Raw genomic sequence first — 20,537 nt, 5'->3', positions numbered from 1 at the left:
CCACAGCTTCCCTGGATAACCTGTGCCAGGGCCTCACCACAGCAGCTGGAGCTGGTTTTTGGGGAAGAGCAAAAGCTTTGGGCAGCATTAACTCAGGGAAAGGCAAAGTGACAGAGAACAGGCTGGCTTTTCCTGTAAGGCCACCAGCGAGGATGTCAGGCTCTGGAATGGCGGCCCACAGACACGGTGTTTCCCACAACCCAATGTTCCCTGAGGATCATGGCCCACGGATAAGTGTCCCAGGATTCAGTGTCACCTGTACATAGGACGGTGGTCTAGAGTCATGGTGTTTCCCAAGATTTGGTGGCCCTTGGGCATTTGGTGGCCCCTGGGAAGAACGGCTTGTGGGCACAGTGTTTTGCAGGATTTAATGTCCTCTGAGGACTGTTGCCCGGGTGCATGGTGTTTCCTAGGATCTGGTCTCCTCTGCGGATGGTGGCCCATAGGCACAGTGTTCTCTAGGATTTGGTGTCCCATGGCACAATGTTCCCTAGGATTCGGTGTCCCCTTGAGAGGGTGGCCCTAGGGACTCAGTGTTCCCAGGACTAGAGTGTCATCTGGGGACAGTGAGCCACGGGCACAGCGTTTCCCATGATTTAGTGCCCGCTGTGGAGGGTGCCCCACGGACGCAGCGTTCCCCAGGATTTGGCGTCCCGGAGGCGTGGCCAGTGCCCCCCGGGCGCGGTGGCCACCCAAGGGCGTGGCCGGGGCGTGGCCGGGGCGTGGGCGGTGACCCGCAGCCCCGCCCCGGGCGCGGTGCCGGGGCCGGGGCCGGTGCCGCGGTGGGTGCTGCCGCTGCCCGGGATGTACGCCGGCAGGAAGAGGAAGAAGCCGGTGCCCAAGAGGTGGGTGCAGCGAGGGGGCTTCCCCCGGTCACCCTGGGCAGGGCGAGCGAAAGCCGGGCAGCGGGAGCCCAGCTGGTTCTGGGGAAGCGCTTGGAGTCGCTCTGATGCGAGCGCTGGGGGAGCGAAAGGGAGCAGAATGCATGGGTTACTCGGTGTTAATCAGGGTTAATTGGAGCTAACGCTGTGTCGGCTCTGGCACGCCGATGGGAGAACAGAAATCCCAAAGATGCTTGTCCTGCATCTCGGTGAGGAAGCTCGCCGGAGAGTTTGAGCTGAGCTGCTCAGCAGCGATTTGCGGACTATATTTTCGTGCCTGCCTAAATCAAACGTACGGCGATTAGTAATTACCAAAACATCTCGATTTCTTAATTATTAATCACTACACTGCTCAGTAGCTGTTGCATAACATCCCCCTCGGTGTGACCCCGATGTGTCCTGCCTCCCTCGTGCCTTCACCAGCTCCCGAGTCCCACCAGCCTCTTTAACCTCAGCTTTTCCAGGTGTATAGGATATCTGTTTCTGGGAGGCTGTGGGGGAGGACGTGGATTAGCTGAATCCAAGCCCGAGATGAAGGAGGGAGCATCAACGCTTTAAACCTGTGGTGAGGTGACCCCGAGCCTCTCTTGGGTATTCGTTTGAGAGTCGTCTTGTGGAAACTTGAGTGGTTGTTTTGCCACAAACCTGTTCATTCTGGAGCGGTGATTCCAGCCCTCTGGCATACCAACCTGAGGGTTTGGGCTAGGTTGGTGTGGCTCAGGGTGCAGGAGAAGGTGTCTCTTTGGAACCGAAGGGTCCTCGTTCCCTTGAGCCAACCTTGGGAATGAGAAGAGATTCTTTTTCTCTGTGATGGGTCAGATCTCGGAGCAGGATCCTGCTGAGAGAGGCCAGGCAGAGTAGGGCTGGTGGCAGCGGGATGTGCAGCCAGCCAGAGGGGACGGGGAGGATGGGCTGAGAGGTTTCTTCTGCCTCTTTGCAGTTGGCTTTTTACTTACTAAAACCAGACTATTAACAAGAATTAGGAGACAACCGATCAGTTCAGGCAAATTCCACTGTCAGGAATAATCTCCCTTGGTACTTGCCAGCTTGCAGAAGGAATACACTTCCTATAGGGTTCCTGTTCAAAGAGCAGCTGGGGAAAAACAAACCCCAGCAGCGGCACAGCCTTTGCCCCGCTGGGAACTGAGCTTTCCCTTGGCACGGGGGCCACCAGCTTCACCATAAAGTCCATGGCACAGCGTGCTTCATGACGACTGGGCCAAAGGGAAGGGAGCTGGAACAGGTTTTAAATGTCGAGAGCGAGCTTCACTGTTTCCATGAGGCATTTTCCTCACTGGCATCCCCCTTGTTCAAGGCTGGCCACGGAGAACCCTGCATGCTGCAGCTGGGACATGCAGGAATAGAGGTGTTGGGGTGTCCTCCTTGGGCTGTGGGGTGACTTGCTGCTGGCTGTGTCACCCTGCGTGCCTCAGCCAGAGGATTTTCAGTGTTTGGCCAGGCTGTCCCAGTGGTTCTGTTATACCTCAGTGTTTTACCCACTGTAGTGCTCATCTGCAGTCTCATTTTCACTTCTGTCTGGGGCTGGATTTGGATGGTGAGTGGCCAGAAAACTTTAAAGGATATCTGAGGAATTTCACACAAATTTTCTTCACCCCCTTTTTCTGTTTTTAAATCAAAGAAAAACTATTCTAGTTTTTCTCCTTCCTGAAGCGTGACTGATTTCAAGAGTTGTTTAAACTTTTAAAAGCCCTGTTACCAGCATGTTTTACCCAGCTTTTGTGGACTAGTTTGGAGCTGGGTTGTGCCAGCCTCCCTGTGAGAGGGGATATCCCTCCTGATGCTGCTCTTACAACCTAGCAGGCTTGAGTCGCAATTTTCCATTCAGCCTTAAAAGACCCCTCAACCTCTCTCTGAGCTGCAAATTCAACAGGCACCTCAGTGCATTTCATTTAATGCTCATTTCCTCCCATGTCACACATGCGAGCAGCCCTGCCAGATGAGATTGGAGAGTGGTGGTAGAGGAGAGAGCTTCAATTGCTGCTAAACACTGGTAGATCTTGTTATCCAAAGCTCCCTCCTGAAGCGAGGATGCCTGCAGAGAGGGAGTTTGTGGTTAGACAAATCACATCAAACTAAATGAGATGCCTGTTGGGGGATGCAGCCAAGTGAGATACAGAGCTGAGGGGGACTGAAGGGTTTGTCTTTGAGCTACGAAATTCAGACTGGCATTAAAAAAAAAAAGGACCCAGGGTGACATCCAGGACTCGTTAGTAATTAACTGAGCTCTTAGTGCTGGGGTTTCGACTGGGGTGGGTGAAATAACTGCAGCTCAAAGATGGGACCTTGTGTAGGCTTCAGGCTGCTCTCCTGGACACTGTTCCTTCTGCAGGCTGAGGGTTGCCCCCAAGTTTGGCATCAAATGCTGGTTTAATTTGGAAATGCCCATCTGAAAGGGTCAGAAATCAGAATATTGGAAGAAAACAAAACTTTTTGCATCAACTTTTTTTTTTTGTTTAAAGAGAGGCTTTTTTCCAAGTGCAGTGCCCCAAACCACCCTATGAGATATCCCTTTGTTTAAGTAATAGAATCCCAGAATGGTTTGGGCTGAAAGGGACCTTAAGGCTCATCTCATTCTGCCCCATGGCTGCCCCATCCCTGGGAGTGTTCAGGGCCATGTTGGATAGGGCTTGTAGCAACCTGGGATAGTGGAAGATGTCCCTGCCCATGGCAGGGGGTGGAACAAGATGAGCTTAAAGTCTCTTCCAACCCAAAGCAGTCAGTGATTCTATGATTTCTAAGAGGAGCAGGATGTGTATGTAAAAATCTTAACCATTTACTCTTGTGGCTGCACCAAAGCCAGTGCTGGGTTTGAAGATGGACAATCCCAGTTTGATCAACCTCTCCTCTGCCTCTTCCAGCCCCAAACCACCCCCACCCGAGGGTGTGAAGTCCAACCCCTCCAAGCGGCACCGGGACCGGCTGAACCAGGAGCTGAACACGCTGACAGGGCTGCTGCCCTTCCCTGAGGATGTGCGCTCCAGGCTGGATAAACTCTCCATCCTCCGCCTGACCGTGGGCTACCTGAAGGTGAAGAGCTACCTGAGTGGTGAGTGTCCATGCTGGGACGGGGGAAGAACCCCTGGGATCAATCCCCACGACACAGCTTGTGTCCCACCCCAAGCTCTGCCCAGCGGCTGAGACCTCCTGCAAAGTTCTTCCATATCATTAGCAGCCATCCTTTATGTCCAAAACCCCTCCTGTGTTGCACTCCCAGTACCCTGCGGAGAAGGAGAGGTGGGTAAAACAGTGTGTCTTGTTTAGCAGCAACATTGCCCTCATCTAACTGGAATGGCAATTTAAAATTAATTTAGTAGTTCATAATATAATACATGTTACATATTCTCTTTTATTATATTTCATGTTCTGTATTTCCTTATTTATTCCATATTTGATATTCTTATATTTATTCCATATTCCTTCTTCCTCCCTTCCTATTCTTCAACTCATTATTATTATTATTACAATTACAGTATATTTAATTAATATACTGGCTGGGGGGGATCACCACATTCTCAGGAGTCACCAGGCCATGTCCCCTCTCCAGTGACTTGGGCCTGATGGAATGGGTGATGGAGCCTGGGGAAGGCAGAGCATGCAGGGCAGGAAGACAGCAGCAGCTTTTTATATTTAGAGGCTCCTATTGTGTCTTCTCCCCACTGCAAACTTGGCTCCCTTGGCTTTTCCCTCATGCCCACTCCTTTGGGCTCTCCCAGGCCCTCTCCAGCTGGGATGCTGGGCTCCAGGAGGAGACTCCTGTGCCAGACTCTCCAGAAGAGACCTGTGTCTCTGAGCAGAAGCTGGTTCTCACTCGATGTGCTCAGTGCTGGCTGTGCTCAGCATATGTTTCCCAGCCTGAGAGCTGATCTGGAAAAGCATTTGGCACTGCAGGGGTTCTGGACCCCCATTCTGCCAGGCCAATTATTCCCATCTGGCCACTTGCCTGTGATTTCCAGCTCCTTCCCCTTGCTCTGCCCTGAAGTTCATCTTATTTGACTTCAGATCATCCCAGACTCATCAGGCATGATCAGGCATGCCTGATCAAGACCCCTGCCAGCGGCACATCACTGTTGGGCATTTTGGGGGGCACATGGTGGCACCCCTTGTGCTCTGCTTTCTGCCTCAGCTTTGCTGTCCTGTGCTTTGTGCAGGCTCCTCTCCTGCAGCAGGAGAGCATGGCATCACCTGGTGAGTATCCCTGTCCTCTCTGCAACCACAGCCCAAGCCGGCCTTGTCTCCAGGCAGGAGAGAGGTGGATGTTTTGATAGAGTGGTAATTGTCTTATCTCCAGGCAATTGAGAGACCAATTGCACAGTGGGCTCAGGGTGATGCCCTGAGGCTCCATTTTCCTTTGTGCTGCATTTCTCCAGCCCTAGAGTGGAGCTTCCTGATGTTGTCTGCATCTTGTCCGGCTGCTAACACCAGCAGAAATCTGAGAAGAGGCTTCCAGCCTTCACCACCTTCTGTGATATTTCTGAGGTGTGGGTAGGGTGTGCCTCTGGCTTGGGAACAGATCTGTTCAGTGTAGGAAGCCAGGCATCAGGGTCTGCGGCAGTGTTTGGGATGGGACAGAACAGAGGACAACCACAGTGGGTTTGGGTGCTGGTATCAGTGCCCGCTTCCACAGTGGATATAAGGAGAGGGACTTGTCATCTGTGTGGGATCCTGGCTTCCATGGCAGGCTGGTGACTCACTGCATTATCCTTTGAATCTGCTTTGCTTTTAAATGTTCTTCTCTGTCTTTTAACGAGAAACCTGACTAATTAATAGTTTGCTGGAAATGCCAAGCTTTGGGCCTAGAGAGGGAAGCTCTTGGAGCTCCCTCTGTGCCTCCATGGCTGATTCAGGGTGTGCACATTTGTAACTCCCCTGTGCTCCGGGGCAAACGCTGTGCGTGTTGCACAGCTCTCTGCTACCTGGGATCTCAGTCTTCTCTGTGCAAAATCAGGAGGCTCAGGGCTTGGTCTCCCCAAGCTTTGCCCATCATGCCCAGCCTGTGCACAGCACTGGGTAGAGCTCTGGTGCTATCACAGCTTGCCTTAAAGGCACTTTAAAGGTTTTGTCACTCATAAACAGTGACTGAACCTCACTGCCAGACTTGTGCTGAGCTCTGTCTGCAAACCAATTTGCAGTGGTTGCCACTTGGACCTGTGTCTGACAGTCTCTCAGACAAATCTGGAGTGACTTTGCTGATCCCTGTCTCTTTGAAACCAAGTGCCCAAGGAGAAAAGCTTGTGTCTGTGTTGCTGACTGCCATGATGCTCTGGGCTCTCTGTGATTTGACAGGACCCCCACTTGCTGCAAAGAGGAAGACCTTATGAAAGCTTGGATGGCTCTGGGAGGGGCCCTGTGGACTATTTTCTAGTAGGCCTGTTGGCCTCCTCAGATTTTGGTGCTGGAGAGCTGTGCTCGGGTTTGCTTCCTATGGTTCCAGTAACAAAGGAAGCGGATGTTGGGATTGCAGATGTGACTCTGCCAAGGGTGAGTAAGAAAATGGGGCTTAAAATGCTCTCTGAGGTGGAGAGGGTGTGATTAGGGAACGAGCTGCCATGCCTTCTTCCTAGGCCACCAGACAGGGAGGTCTGCAAGAGAGAGGATCACAAAGTCCCAGGCTGGTTTGGGTTGGAAGGAAGTTTGTCCAGTGCCACCCCCTGGCATGGGCAGGACACTTCCCACTATCCCAGGGTGCTCCAAGCCCCGATGTCCAACCTGGCACGGAACTCTTCCAGGGATGGAGTACCCACAGCTACTCTGGTAATCTGTGCCAGGACCTCCCCACCCTCACAGGGAAGAATTCTTTCCCAACATCCAACCAAACCCAGTCTCTTTCAGAACTCCTGGAAAACCCTGTTGTGGTGTGAGACCACACTGTGGAGTCTGGCAAAGCTTGAGATATCTAATGGCTGCTAGCAAACAGTGAACCGTGGGCTGCCTCCCCATCCAGCTGACCTGGCTGAGGCAGGGGCTGGGCTTAGGAGGTCTCGCCAGGTCCTTCCCCACCTCTGATGCTGGTCTCACCAGTTCTCTCCCCAGTGCTCCTCTGCAGCTGGCAGCAGGTCTCCCTGGGGTAATCTCACTGCCACCAGCACTAAATTAGCTTTTTTATTCATCTCCTTGTTTGTTGTTACCATGGGCCAGAGCTGCAGGAGTAACTGAGTAACTGAAGTAACTGAGACAGTGAAAGGAGTCAAGTTCAAATCTGTCCCTGGGCAAGATCCTGCAGGACTGTGTGGGATGAAGGGTTTGGAGAGGCTGGTGTGGACTTGGGAATGCCAGTGCTCCCCAGGGCATTTCTGTGCTCCTTGGAAAACGCGGAGTGACTTTTCCAAATAGTTTATAATCTGTGGGTTTGGCATTTGTCTGTTTCACTTGGATGGCACGAGCCTGCTCTGCTTGGCACCCTGCCTCTATTAAATACCTGAGGCAAAGGTTGGTGCTAATTTGGCAGGGTTTGGGATCAGATCCAAGAGGAAAATGGTTGTGTGTGGTTTGGTGTTGCTGGAAGCTGGGAGCTCCTGGTTTTTGGATGCCAGACACCTCTGGAGCCTGTTCAAAGAGCAGTATTTGCCGTGGGTGAAGCTTGTCAACTCCCCCCAGTGTAACCCAGTCTGTGAGAGCAGATCTGGCACTGGGGTTGTTACCAATAGCCTTTTATTTTCAATGCCAAATCCAAATCCATGCCAGAGGCATGTTTTAGCCTCCATGGCTGCCTTGTAATGCTTTTCTTTCGGAAGGTGATGGGCGAAAAAAGTGAAGAGATTAGATGACTTTGGTCTTTTTTCCTTCTTTCTCCTGCTGGAAGTTTTTCCTCCATTGCAGGGCTTAGGAACCTTCTTACAGAGGCAAGAAAGCTGACCCGTAGGGGGATGCTCTTGGGGATGTATGGGGCACATCCTGATTCATTGATTCTGGAAACTCTGCTGATCCTGTCTGGCATCTTCCCTGGCTGAGGGAAAGCCCAGCAGTCTTTGATGATCACACCAGCAGCAGGAAACCTGCAGTGCTCTGGCTGATGTTTGGGTTCAGGACAGAGCTGGATTTCCCCCTCCTGTCTTAAAAATTACACACAGCCTCTGTCCCAGCACTTTGAAAATGTAAGTGATCACCGCACTGCTCCAACAGATGCCTGGATCTTACCTGGTAACTGCAGATGGCTTTTGCCATGGTCTTTTTCATAGAATTATGGAATCATTAAGCTTGGAAAAGACCCATATGATCATCAAGTCCAACCATTAACTCAGCAATGCCAAGCCCACCGCTAACCCATGTCCCTAAGCACATCCACGTGTTAATTCCCACTAATTGTCCAAGATGTACTGCAGGAGAGTGGGAAAACTGGGCACATACAGCAAAAGTGCATTGTCCTTTTACCCATTTACTTCTGTGATTGTGGGCATATTATAGCTTGCATACACATTATGCCTGTTTCTTTTATCCCATTAATTCGTGGTCTCAGCTGCTTTGTGTAGGATTCTCAAGGGCTCCATTAGAAGGAGTGTGTTGAATGGGATGAATTAGCCAGCTTTTAATACAGCTCATCACCTGCTTTGTCCTGCGTGGCAGCCAGTGGGGGTCTCTTCCTCTTGCCAGCCACTGTTTCCAATCCATTTTAGCCGCTGGAGTCATGGCTTCAGCAGCCTGAGGGATCCATGGCTCCGGGTGGGATTCCAGAGGGTGCCATCTTCCCATCTTGTCTCAAGCAAGGGGGATATTTCAGGAGTGTTCCCTCCCTCCCATGAGGTGTCTGTGTTGTAAATGGGCTGGGATATCATTAAAATGTTGGGTTTTCCTTTCCAAGTCAAAAAGTGACTGGGAATGGCCTCTGTACCCCTGCTGGTCACATGGGCCTGGAGTCCTCTGCCTGGAAGTGCTTGGGTTTCTCTTGGTATTGTTCCCAATCCCGATGGTTCTTGGCAGTTTGAGTGAAGATGAGTTCAGAGACCTGTTTGGAGGTGGGGAACCACAGGAACACCACAGCCTCTGGCTGTGGATGGTGAGGACTGGGCTGGATGTGAGCACCAGCCACTCCACCCCACCAATATTTTGGTGGCAGACATCATCTCTGAGCTTCCTCCCCTCTCTCCATGCTCCAGACCTTCTCCCCAGGTCAGGTGTGTCCCATGGGAGACAGATTCTGGAGGATTTTTGAGCTCAGCTGCACAGAAATTGATTGCTCTGTGTTTGAGAGAAGGGGAAGCGAGCACTTTTGGTGGGAGATTAAAAGCCCCTTGCTAAGAACTATCTTAGTTCTTAGGAGAGGTGAAGAAATTTTGCTGGAAATCGCAAAATGGGTATTTTCTGCTGGACTCTGAAAGCCACAGCAGCTCTCCCTGCATGGGATACTGCACCAGATGCTGCTGGTGGACACTGAGAGAGCTGGAGACCAGATGCTGTCAGGATGTGCATGCTCTCAAAAAGTTCTGTGCCCTTTTGGAGCTGTATTTTGGAAGAACTTATTTCTTTCTGAAATCCCCTGCCAGCCTGCCTCATTTCAATGCTTTAGAGAGCAGTCAGCCCTTCAAAAGAAATCCAGTTTTAAATGAGAAGCGATGTTTCATTTTGAAACTATTAAGCTCCATGAAGTGCAAATTGAAGCCATGTGGTCCAGAGGGGATGCTTTTCCTTGGGAATCAAAAGGCAATCATGTGAGGAGGCTTTTTGCTTGGTGTCTCCCTGTTGAATCTCATCTTTCCCAACCTTTCCCAGAGGCCTCACATCCCCTGAGCAGGCTGGTCTGACAGCAGAGGATGGAAAAGAGCAGAAGCTGTGGCTGGTGGAGAAGGTAGAGATGCTGCATGAGCATCTCCAAGGAGTTTGCAGGAGGAAGAAGTATCCCAGCTCTGCCAACGATGGAGATGGAGGCTGGCTCTGCTCCAGAGCACCCTCTCCACTGCTATTTGTGTCACCTTATGCAAGACCTGCAGCTAATTACCCTAACCCTGCTGTATCCATGCCCTGGCTGCTGACAGCCTTTGTGGGTGGGTGCTTGTTGGCACACAGGCTCCAGGTGTAAATACATCCCAGGGATGCCTTGACTCCAGATTTGTTTTGAATTCAAACGTGCCAATCCATCAGGGAAAAAGCTTTTGCATGTTGATGGTTTGCTGCAGAGTAAAATGTCCCAGCTCAGCAGTTGCACATGAAACTTCTTCAGATTCCAAATTGTTTTGGCTTTGAACTGGGTGTTACCAGGCAAGAAACCAAACAAACTTTCAAAACATTTCAGTGGAGAAGCGAGAGCTTCTGCCATGGAGAAAATTAAATGTATGGTCAGATGTGGGATGGTTTGAGGTTCTTCTTCGTTTCCAACATTCAGATGATCTTTTCCCTTTGGATCCAGCACCACCTGACACCCAGGGCTGAGAAGGGGCAGGCAGTGCTCTCTGCTGGGATGTGAAGTACACAGGCTACACAGGATACGTGAGCTCTGTCACACCTCAAGGAGCTGCAGGAGCTGGAGATGGTGGCAGAAGTGGGGTGGTTCCTACACGGGAGCTGCTTTGAACTTTTCTGTGATTTTTTTTGTGAGCTGGCACAAAAATATGCCTTGAAAACCATCCTTTTGCTGGCAGCTGAGCTTGGATTGAGTTTTGTCAGTGATAATCAGCAGATAAAGGATCATGTTGGGAATGTCCCTGGGAGTCTCTGTCCTCATTCCTGTCCCCTGAACAATGAGATCTGTGGGAGTCCCATGAAGCTCGAGGTCCCACGAGCAGGGCAGCAGCAGGTTTCATGCTGGCTGCACCCAGGGATATTGCTTTGAAGGCATCCAGTGCTAAAGCATGAGGCAATTCCTGAATCAGCCTGGGAAGGGTCCTGTCAGTGAGTGTTGGGGGCTGAGAGCTCTCAGGTGTCACTGGGAGTGCCACGGCCACCAGCTCTTGATCTGCTTCCAAGCAGCCAAAGATGGAAGGGAGAAAACAAGTATGGGTGCTTTGATGGCATCTCAAGTGCTTTGGGAAGGTTTGCCTGTGTCTTTCTCCAACCCTGAAGGGCAGCAGAGCAGACAGAGCACCCCAGTGGGGTGGATGGAAGCCAACTCCAGCTCTGCCAGGCTCTAACCAGAAGCCTCCTGGCTGTGTTGGATGGTGTTCCCCAGCCTGGGCAGTGCAGAAGCACTCAGCCTCCTTCTGTCCTTTGCATCTCTGCCTCACATCCTGGCAGGAGTGAGGTTTCCCAGAAATGGGATCAAGCAGGGGAAAGAGTCTCTTGGAGGAAGCCCTGGGCAAGCTGGGCATGGCTCTGCAAGTAGGCCCTGTGCCAGTTCCCACTGATGATCTCACCTTCCTCCATGCTGGGTCCATGGGCATCCAATTGTTGCATGAGCAGCCCTTACCTGGGGTGGGGAGGAGGAGCAGCAGGCTCCTGGCTTGTCCCTTCCACACTGATTTCTTACCTTCTCACTTGCAGCTACAGCTCCAAAGATTGGCAACTGTGTGGATCAGCTCAGAGCCCCAGGAGGGGACAGATGGACAGAACCGCAGGGTGACAGGGAGCTGTTTCCTGAGGGGGAGCTGCTGCTCCAGGTATGGTCTTTGGTCATTTGTGATCTCCCCAAGCAACTCTGGAGCTTGTGGTCCCATTTATGAAGCAAGAGGAGACCCTGCCCTACCCAATGCTGCTTCACTGTGATTCCTGCAGGCACTGAGTTTCTGGGGACAGAGACCAGTGACACTGCCTGGCTGGGACATGTCCAGATCCCCATTTCCTCTTATCCCACTGCAGTTTGCTGCCCCTTTGATTATGTTACAGCTCATGGACACAGGCTCCATCCCAACCAAGAGGTTCAGAGATATCAAATGGTGGTGTAGGGATTGATCCCTGAGTAGTTCCCAGGGTTCTGGGTTGGTTCCTTATCTTTAGCAGGCCAAGAAGAGAATGCTGAGAGCTGTGGGACAAAACATCCCCCAGGAACTCCTTGCTCTCCTGGGGCATTGATGAGCTCCATAGGGTTGAGTTCACAGCTTGCCTGGGATGGGAAAAACCCAGATTCAGTTTGTAGGTTGTGGGGAAGAAAAGAAGAGCAGTTGGATGTTGGAAAACAGTAGTGGACAAAACCAGTGGGAAATGAGAGCTTTGCTTTGTAGAAAGACCATGTTTCATGTTTCTCATGAAACAGCTGACAGTGAAGCTCAGAGCATGAGGAGCTGGTGAATCAGCTTCCCACAATGCTGTTGGTTTGGACTGCCATTATAAATGTGAGCTGGGAGGAACTGGCGTGGAAAGGTCATGTGGAAGGGCTGATTGATAAACAAGCATCTGGGCATGTCAGCTGAGGAATATGCTGCTCCTTGGGGCTGCAGGGTGAGTCTGTGCAAGACCTTCAATTGTTCCGTGTTCTTGGCATCTCCTGTGCCTGGGCTTTCCCAGAATCCCAGAATGGTTTGGGTGGGAAGGGACCTTAGAGCTCATCTTGTGATGAGCTGCCTTGGGCAGGGACACCTTTCAGTATCCCAAAGTGCTCCAAGCCCCAATGTCCAGCCTGGACTGGGACACTTCCAGGAATCCAGGGGCAGCCACAGCTTCTCTGGGCACCCTGTGGTGGGCCACCCCTGGGGTGGGCCTCCCCACCCTCCCAGGGAATAATTCCTTCCCAATAACCCATCCCTCTGGCAGCATGAAGCCCCCTTGTCTGGTCCATCCATGCCCTCTCCATCTCACTAGTAGCCTTTTTGGGCCTTTAGTCCTCCCACCTCTCCAAATACCAGCAGATGGACGCTTGGCTTGCCTTGAGGCTGACTTTGGCCACTTCAGCCCTGCTCCTGCAGAGCCCTCCAGGCAGCAGGCAGTGTGAGCAGACCCCCAGCAAGAGCCTCCATGTGGGATTTTGGCAAGGCAGTGACTCCTGGGAGCTCAGTGTGACTTCTGGCAGTGAGTCCTGGACCACACAAGGTCCCCTATGGTCCCAGCTGTGTGCAAGTGTCCCAGTCAGGGAGGAGCAGCTGGATACCAGGAGGGAGCCCGTGACTGCCCCAGCTCCAGCATGGAACTGCTCCTGAGCACTCCCCAGGGCTTTGGACTCAGACCATGTGATGGCAATTTGTTGAGTCACCAGAACACTGGCAGCCTGGGATGACTGAAAGCATCTGGAGAGCTTATGAGGTGTTACTGTGGCAGAAAATCTCCCTGCTGAGCTGGCTGGTGGCTTTTTTTTCCTCCCCACAAAGATCATTTCAAGCATAAAGTGTGATTTGAAGACATGACTGACTCGTGGTCCCTCAGGGGGCTGCAGCACACAAAGGGAAGGGATTGGTCCCTCAGGAAGCTGGATCTGTACCCCAGGCTTCCATTTAGGGTGTTCTTTTCCTAATTTCTGTCCTTCTATTCACAAATAAATTAAACATGTCACAACCAAGAGCAGGGGGCATGAGTTATTGTATAGTGCTGTAACTAGCACTTTGCTTTTGGGGAAAATCAGCCTGAAATGGTCACCAGAATCACAGAATATCCAGAGCTGGAAAGGACCCACAAGGATCATTGTGTCCCAAAGCAGAGCCCCAGGAGAGTGTAGCTATTCCCAGCTGGAAAGGAGGAAACCAACTCCAGATCCTCCAAGAAACCTCTCCTTAGCTGGTCCCTCCTGATGCAGGAGCTGCCCTGCAGTGAGAGGGGCTTCCATGGGGGGGGTTTGGATCCAGCTTGGATCACTGCTCATGTTAGGAACAAAAAACTCCCCAGAACTGAGTTACCAGGTGTTGTCCTTCTTTGTGGGGCTCCTTGTTGAGGAAGAAGGTCCTCCCTTCCTGTCTGTGAATGCTGAAGAAACAGCTGGGGGATTTTATTGTTCAGCAGCTGGATTGAAGCTGGGGAGGTAACTTTGGTCTGAACTTTTGCTTTCAGGCACTCAATGGATTTGTCATCGCTGTGACTGGAGATGGCTACATCTTCTACATCTCCCCTACTGTGCAGGACTACCTGGGCTTCCACCAGGTGAGCACCACATTTTCCTGACTGGAAACAGATGGATGCAGTCCTGGTGTGGGAAGGAGGTGCAGATGGGGTGCAAAGCTTCCCAAAGGGCAGCAGCTCCTGTGGCAGGGGAAGGAGCTGGAGTTTGCCCATTCTTTACACTCAACCCCTGCACTTTTAGTGCCCAGGAGGGGAAACCTTCTGCTGCGTCCTCCTCCCGACACCTCTGCCAGGCTGTCCAGGAGCAGACACTGTTCTCTTGTGTCATTCCAGTCGGATCTCATCTACCAGAGCGTGTACGAGCTGATCCATGCGGACGACAGGGCCACCTTCCGCCGCCAGCTGCACAGGACCCTCCTGCACGCTGCTGACAGTGAGTGCCAGGGTGATCCCTGCAGGGTTCACTTGAGCAGCTCTGAACCATGAGCTCAGGGTGTGCAGAACAGCTTGGAAAGCTTCCTTTTCCCTTTGCTTTTCCAGCCTTTCCCCCTGAGCAGCCGCTGCTGGCAGGACATGGCGCCATGTCCAGCCCCCAGCACCTCCGTGCTGAGAAGCAATCCTACGTGGAGAGGAGCTTCACCTGCCGCTTCCGCTGCCTGCTGGATAATTCCTCGGGATTCCTGGTAATGCTGGGAGACCCCTCTGCTCCCCCTGTGCCCACAGGGCGTTCGCCCAGAGCCACTTGTGTTCTGTAGGGATGAGAGCACAGCCAGTTCCCACCACCCTGTTTCCTTCACACCTGCATTTTCTAATCCCTGTAAGGCCTTGAATTTCCATGGGCGCCTGAAGTTCCTTCTTGGGCAGCAAAAGTCAGCAGCAGACAAGTCCCCAGTTGCTCTCTTTGCCATTGCCACACTCCTCCAGCCTCTTTCCATCCTGGAGCTCCGGACCAAGACGCTGATCTTCCAGACAAAGCACAAGCTGGATTTCACTCCCATGGCCTGTGATTCCCAGTAAGGCATCTCACTTTCCCATGGCAAAATCCCTGGTGCTGGGCAGAAAATTAGATGGGGTGGGGACAAGGAACACCTGACCCAGCTCCCACAGCCTGATGTTTTTGTCCCTCTGCTGCAGGCCCACAATAACACAGGGAGCAGGTTAATGGGTGACCAACATTTCTTGTCTGCTGTTTGAGTGGTTTATGGAACAGGGGATGCAGCTCAGCCTGGAGTGGAGTGTTGCACCACCCAAAGTGGGGATCTGGCCAGAGGGGTGCAACTGTGGGGGCTGCATCTCTGGAACTGCATTCCTATGCTGTTCCCAGGGGGAAGGTTGTCCTGGGATACACGGAGGTGGAGCTGTGCAGGAGGGGGTCCGGATACCAGTTTGTGCACGCAGCCGACATGATGCACTGCGCAGAGCGCCACGTGAGAAGTGAGTGCTGGGGAACTGCTTTCTGGGGGGTGTTTTTGGGGACCCTCCAGGCTCTGACCTGGCTGTAGTATTGCTCCTTGGTGCTGTCTGTCCTGGGGCTGGAGTAGCTGTGATAAAGGCTCTTCCTTCTGGATGAGCTCAGGGAGCTGGCTGAGAGACAGCATCCTGCATCTCCTGCCCCCATAGCACAGCCATGAGGTGATGCTGAACCTCATGGCATCTTGCACGTGTCATTTGTCTACCTCTGTGGAGGAGCTCTGTCAGTGGCGCTTCTTTTGTGTCCCTGCCCCAGTGATGAAGACGGGGGAGAGCGGGCTGACGGTGTTCCGGCTGCTGACCAAGAGGGGTGGCTGGGTGTGGGTGCAGGCCAATGCACGGCTGGTGTACAAAGGGGACAAGCCTGACTGCATCATCGCCCGCCAGCGAGCCCTGTCGTGAGTATTGCTGTCCTCCTTCAGCTGCTCTGGGCTTGGGGGGCTGCCCGAGGCACGCAGCAGCCATGAGGGTGCAGGAAAGGGTAGGTAGGGTGGCACTTTGCAGCATCTCCTGTAGTGTGAGTGGAACGGCTCTGAGAAGGTGTTTGTGGACATGCTCCTGCCTGGGAGCAGCAGCCCTTCCCTGAGCCATGCAGACCTTCCTGTGGGCTCCCCAGAGCCCTCTTGTAGCCACCCAATCCAGCCCCTTTTCCTCCAGAAAAGCCAGGGCAGGACTGTGAGTTCCCCTTTTGCTGTAAGAAGGGTGGCCTGGAGGAGCTGCTCATACTGTTTCCATCCCTTTTTTCCTCCACACCGAAGGAATGAAGAAGGGGAAGAACATCTCCGGAAAAGAAACCTGCAGCTGCCTTTCAGCTTTGCCACAGGAGAAGCAGTCTTGTATGGCAACAATGTTCCCGGGTTCTTGGACTCATTCCAAGCCAAGGAGGAGTTGCAGGTGCAAGCAAATTTCATCCCAGAGCAGCACTTGGTAGACCCCAACTCTCTGCTTGGGGCTGTGATGAAGCAGGATGCATCCACATACAATTGCCACGCTGATAATGTGCTTCAGTTCTCCCTGCCAGGTTTCTCCCCTGAGCCAGATGGGCTGAGCCAGAATGAGGACACCAGCAGTGCCAAGGAGGACAGTGACCCTCTCCTGGTGGTCATCCAGACGCTCTTTGAGAAGAGGGAGGTGGCTGGAAATGTCTGCCCAAGCCTCGGTGAGGACAGCACAGAGCTGCAGCAGTGGGAGGAGGCTCTGCTCAGCCTGGGGGCAGAGCAGGAGCCGCCAGCTCAGGGGCCCGGCCAGAGGCCGGCCACCAAGGTGACATCCTGTGTGGAGCAGACGATGTGGAGCAGCACCGTCAGGGAGGGTGCTGGGAAGAGCCTGGACTTCCCACCCTGCCATGAGGAAAACAGTGTTGTGGCTTGCTTCCAGCGCTGCTGGGCAGCTGGCTCAGCGTTCCCAGCGCAAACCTGGGCAGCAGGCACACGCGGAGGTCAGGGGGCTGTGGGCTCTGTAGCCTCTGTTGCCTCTGATGGCAGCTCTGCCCAGCCAGAGCAGCAGGGCCCGTTTAACCCAGCTGGGCTGGTGGCAGGGACTGTGCTGGGTGTCCCCATCTCCAGCAGCACATCCTCTGCACCACTTCAGCTGTCAAACCAAGCGATTCAAGCAGAAGCTACAACCTCTGCTCCTGTTGATAACACTACTCCTACTGCTCAGAGCCAGCCTGGATGCCAGCTGGTGGGCTCAAACACATTGGTGACTCTGTGGCACAATGTCCCTGTCCAGGCAAACCCAGCCACTTGCCCGTCAGAGGCTTGGCTGGCCATAGCTCTGAAACAGCTGGAAGCTGCAGGAGCACAGGTGGAGTCCCAAACTCTGCCAGCTGGCAGCCCTGAGAGCCCTCTGGGGACCGAGCTGTTGTTGCCATCACCCTCTCAATCTATTCCTTGCCCTACCCAGGGCTTGCATGACTCCCTGTACTCTGGGGATGGGAAGCTCTGTAATGTGGAGGCTACTCTCCCTGCACCCTTAGGAGCCAGCGCACTACCAGGGCATGGTGGCTTCCCCAGACAGCCCCTGGCAGTGCCCAGCTTTTCCTGGGAAGGGGAGCAGGCAGTGCTCCGAGAGGACAAGTGGTTCTCACAGCTGTGGCTCCCGCAGGCTGGGGCAGCTTCTCAGAGGAGCCATGGGGCAGGACCAGCACACTCCAGCCTCAGCACAGATCCCAGTGCCCATCAGATGGACTGCGTCGTGCTGCCTGAGTGCCAGTATGGAAACAGCCTCTTCAGGCATGAGAGCAACTTCCTGAGGGATGCTGCTGAAGTACTCCTTCCCCAGCAGCCAGGTGCTTTGCCTTGCCCTGTTGAGAGCCACCCTGGTGCACCCTGCTCTTCTCTGGGCTTGGTCTCAAGGCACTCAGCAGCTCTGCCTGTGAAGGTGGATGCAGGAACACCCCCATGCTCTGGGCAGGGCCCTGGCTGCCCATCAGTTCCTTTCTCAGCTGTGGGCTGAGAGGTCCAGCTCAAAGTGAGGTGTGAGGGCTGCAGGACCTGAGGGGTGCCCAGCTCCTGTGGAGGGAGCAAGGGGTCTGCCAGGGTGCCCACACCATCCTTTGTGGGCAGCCTGGTTTGGAGCTCGCTGTGAACCAAGAGCCCTGGAAAGCCACCAGCAGCTGTGAGCTCTTCTCATACCTGCCAGTGGTGCCCCATTCTCCTGGTCTCTCAGGATTTTGTCTTCCAATGTTATCAGGCAGTCTAAGATGAAGTGGTTTGGACTTGTTGTTCCATGAAAAGTCTTTCAGGGAGATGCAGCTGTGCCACTGGGGAGGCTTGCAGGCTCCGGAGGTCCAAGGCAGGACACTGCTGGCTGGCACATCCATGTTCTTGGGGCAGCCTCTTGCAGATGGAGCTGCTGCCTCACAGGCATGTAGCACTGAACCGCTGTTTCTCAACAGAACAGCATGGTCTCCTCATCTCCTGTGTTGGACCACCCTTGTCATGTTGCTCTTTGGTCCCCTGCATTACCTCTGCCTGTGCCTCTTTTCCTCCTGGGCTCTCCACCTCCTCCAGTGACCACCCAAATTCTTTGGAAAAAGTGTTATCAAGCACTTGAAGAAGCTGAGCATCATTGAAGGGTCTCAGTGGGAGGTGGAGTTGGTGGGAGTGCAGGTACCTCGGAGGTTTGGGCTCTTCCCAGCAGCCTTCCAGGGGAATTTGGGAGAGGTGGACCAAGCCATTGTGACCTTTCTGGGATGCAGGGTGGGGAAGGTCCAGCCAAGCTCCCCTTTGGTTTGTCATTGGCTCATCCTTGTCTTCTTCTCTGCTCCATAGTGCCATGGGACAGCAACAATGGGGGTTCCCCTGTGGTTTTGCCAAAACAGTGAGAAAGAAAAGCAGGGAGGGATGCAGTGACTACTGGCTGTCTATTCAGACCCACTTGGTTGCCCTCAAACCATTGTCCTGCAGCCCAGCACAACCACTTTGGTGAATTCTCTTTTCTATATCTGTAACCTTGGTGAATTCTCTTCCTTTTCTATATCTGTAACCTAAGATGTGAATGAATTGTTTTTTCCCCATGGAGCAAAGTCTTGCAGATCCATCAAGGAAACACACAAAAAAGCAACGACTGGGGAGGGTGGGGATGATTCGAGACCACACTGGCTTGCAACATTAGGTCAGAGAGATCAGAGTGCTTGGGGACACTCACACCTTCCCCTCATGCCCCCATCACCCTGAGTATCACATCTACCTTGCGCACCAGTGTTAAGCATTTATCAAGCAAGTTAAATCAGGTAATTAGCACAGAGCGAGCAGCAAGCCCATGTGTCCTGGTGTGGAGTGTCCTCGTCTCCCTGGGTGTCTTCCTTCATGCCCAGCGTTGCCTCAGCTGATGGGGCCCGGGAAAGGCCAAGCTCCTGTCTGCAGGCTGGGAGCAGAGTAATGCTGAAATCTGCTGGGACCATTCTAAGGTGGCTTCAAGGAGCACCTAAGACAGGGCAAGGAGTTGACTGGCAATGATCTGGGTCCAAAAAGCAGCAGGATGGACTCTGCTCAGCAGCCTCTTGTTCTGGGCACCCGTGAGAAGGTGCCAGGGCATGCCAGGGGCTCCCAGTGCTGCAAGAGGTGGGCCTTGGGCTGGGGGCATTGCTGCCTGGGGCCACGACAGACTACCTTGTGCTCTGTCACTGGGGTCTGATCTCTCTGTACCTCGTGGCTGTGCAGATAAAGTCTGTTCTGGTGGCAGCATCTCATTTTCCACTCCGTGATTCCTTTGTGTTGCTGGCAGCAGCTGGGAGGTGCTGAGAAGAAAAGAGCTGTCCAGAGCCTCACCCCTGTGTTTGGTGATGTATTAAAAGCGATTTGCTTTGTACGCTGCTGATGTTTGTATTGACCCAAAACCACGTCTCTCCATTTCCTCCTTGAGTGAGCAAGTGCTGGGAAAAGCCTGGCCCTGGTGCTGGGTACACGACACACTCGTTGTCACTGTCCCCAGCTACTGTGGGTGCATACAGCAGCAGAGGTGATAATGTCCCCCCTTTGCACCTCCGAAATGCCCTATAGGGTTATGGGACATGGTTGTTAGTATCCGACTATTAAAAATTATTAGAGATGCCTCTGCCCGAAATAAGGTGTAAACAATACCATGTGCCAATGCCAATAGTATGGATTCTCATTTAACAGTAAACGTGAGGAGGAGAGAGGGAAAAGATAGGAGGGTGGAGAGAAAGTGAGATAAACAGACTGCAGAAGAAAATACCACCACGCTGTAGATTTCAGTGACCTGCCGGTGGTCCTCCTCGAGTCCTCTCGTGTCTTGCCGAGTGGTGAAGGGAAAGAGTCTAACAAACACCGTGTCCATGGAGTTTATATTCTGCTGAAGCTATGTGGGAACATCCCCTGGGGCAGGGCGCTTTACACTGGAGAATATTGTAGGACACTTGGAGACCCTTGACACCTTCTCAGCTGTTGCAGCTGGCTCCAAGTGAGCGTATTGAATTAATTATAGCCCATCAGTCGAGATGAGAACTTCAGCTTATGTGTGGATGTCCCCGTACTTGGGAGCGGAATTTTCATAGCTGAGCCATTACGTGAGGAAGGTCATTGGCATGATAAAGACTTACTCCACATCGCAGGATTTACCTCTCACCAGCCTCTTCCCTTACCACCCACCCGTTCTGTACCTGGCAGGTCGCTGTATGTATCACTGACAAAGCACCAGGTGGATTGTTCGAGCCACTAGCACCCGTGGTGCGGCCCCCACCTCCCCAGGGACACCCTCACATCCCCACCCACAGCCCTCTCACGCCTTCACCTCCTCCTTAGCCCCACCCATCATCTCTCCATCAGCTCCCGGTGCCCCCTCAACTCCCAGAGT

General features: G+C 53.1%; 1 protein-coding gene across 3 annotated transcripts; it reads left to right on the top strand.

The window, feature by feature from the left end:
• Positions 1–804: 804 nt before the first annotated feature.
• On the top strand, positions 805–19,532 carry LOC116998796 (aryl hydrocarbon receptor-like). 3 transcript variants are annotated; one of them, XM_033064908.1, is made up of 11 exons: positions 805–845; positions 3,761–3,948; positions 11,310–11,425; positions 13,740–13,829; positions 14,082–14,181; positions 14,289–14,431; positions 14,571–14,761; positions 15,073–15,182; positions 15,475–15,616; positions 15,977–16,112; positions 16,227–19,532. In XM_033064908.1, the coding sequence occupies exons 1-11, from the start codon at positions 805–807 to the stop codon at positions 17,673–17,675; spliced, it is 2,706 nt and encodes a 901-aa protein (XP_032920799.1). In that variant the 3' UTR covers positions 17,676–19,532. The 3 variants fall into 3 exon arrangements, with proteins under 3 accessions (XP_032920799.1, XP_032920798.1, XP_032920800.1); XM_033064907.1 differs by having other exon boundaries at positions 15,977–19,532; XM_033064909.2 differs by lacking the exons at positions 805–845; positions 3,761–3,948; positions 11,310–11,425 and adding an exon at positions 11,964–12,203 and having other exon boundaries at positions 15,977–19,532.
• The last annotated feature ends 1,005 nt before the right edge of the window (positions 19,533–20,537 follow it).

Source organism: Catharus ustulatus, chromosome 7, assembly GCF_009819885.2.
Source record: "Catharus ustulatus isolate bCatUst1 chromosome 7, bCatUst1.pri.v2, whole genome shotgun sequence".
Taxonomy (NCBI): Eukaryota; Metazoa; Chordata; class Aves; order Passeriformes; family Turdidae; genus Catharus; species Catharus ustulatus.
The sequence above is the reverse complement of the archived record's forward strand: the minus strand, read 5'-3'. Positions and strand labels throughout refer to the sequence as shown.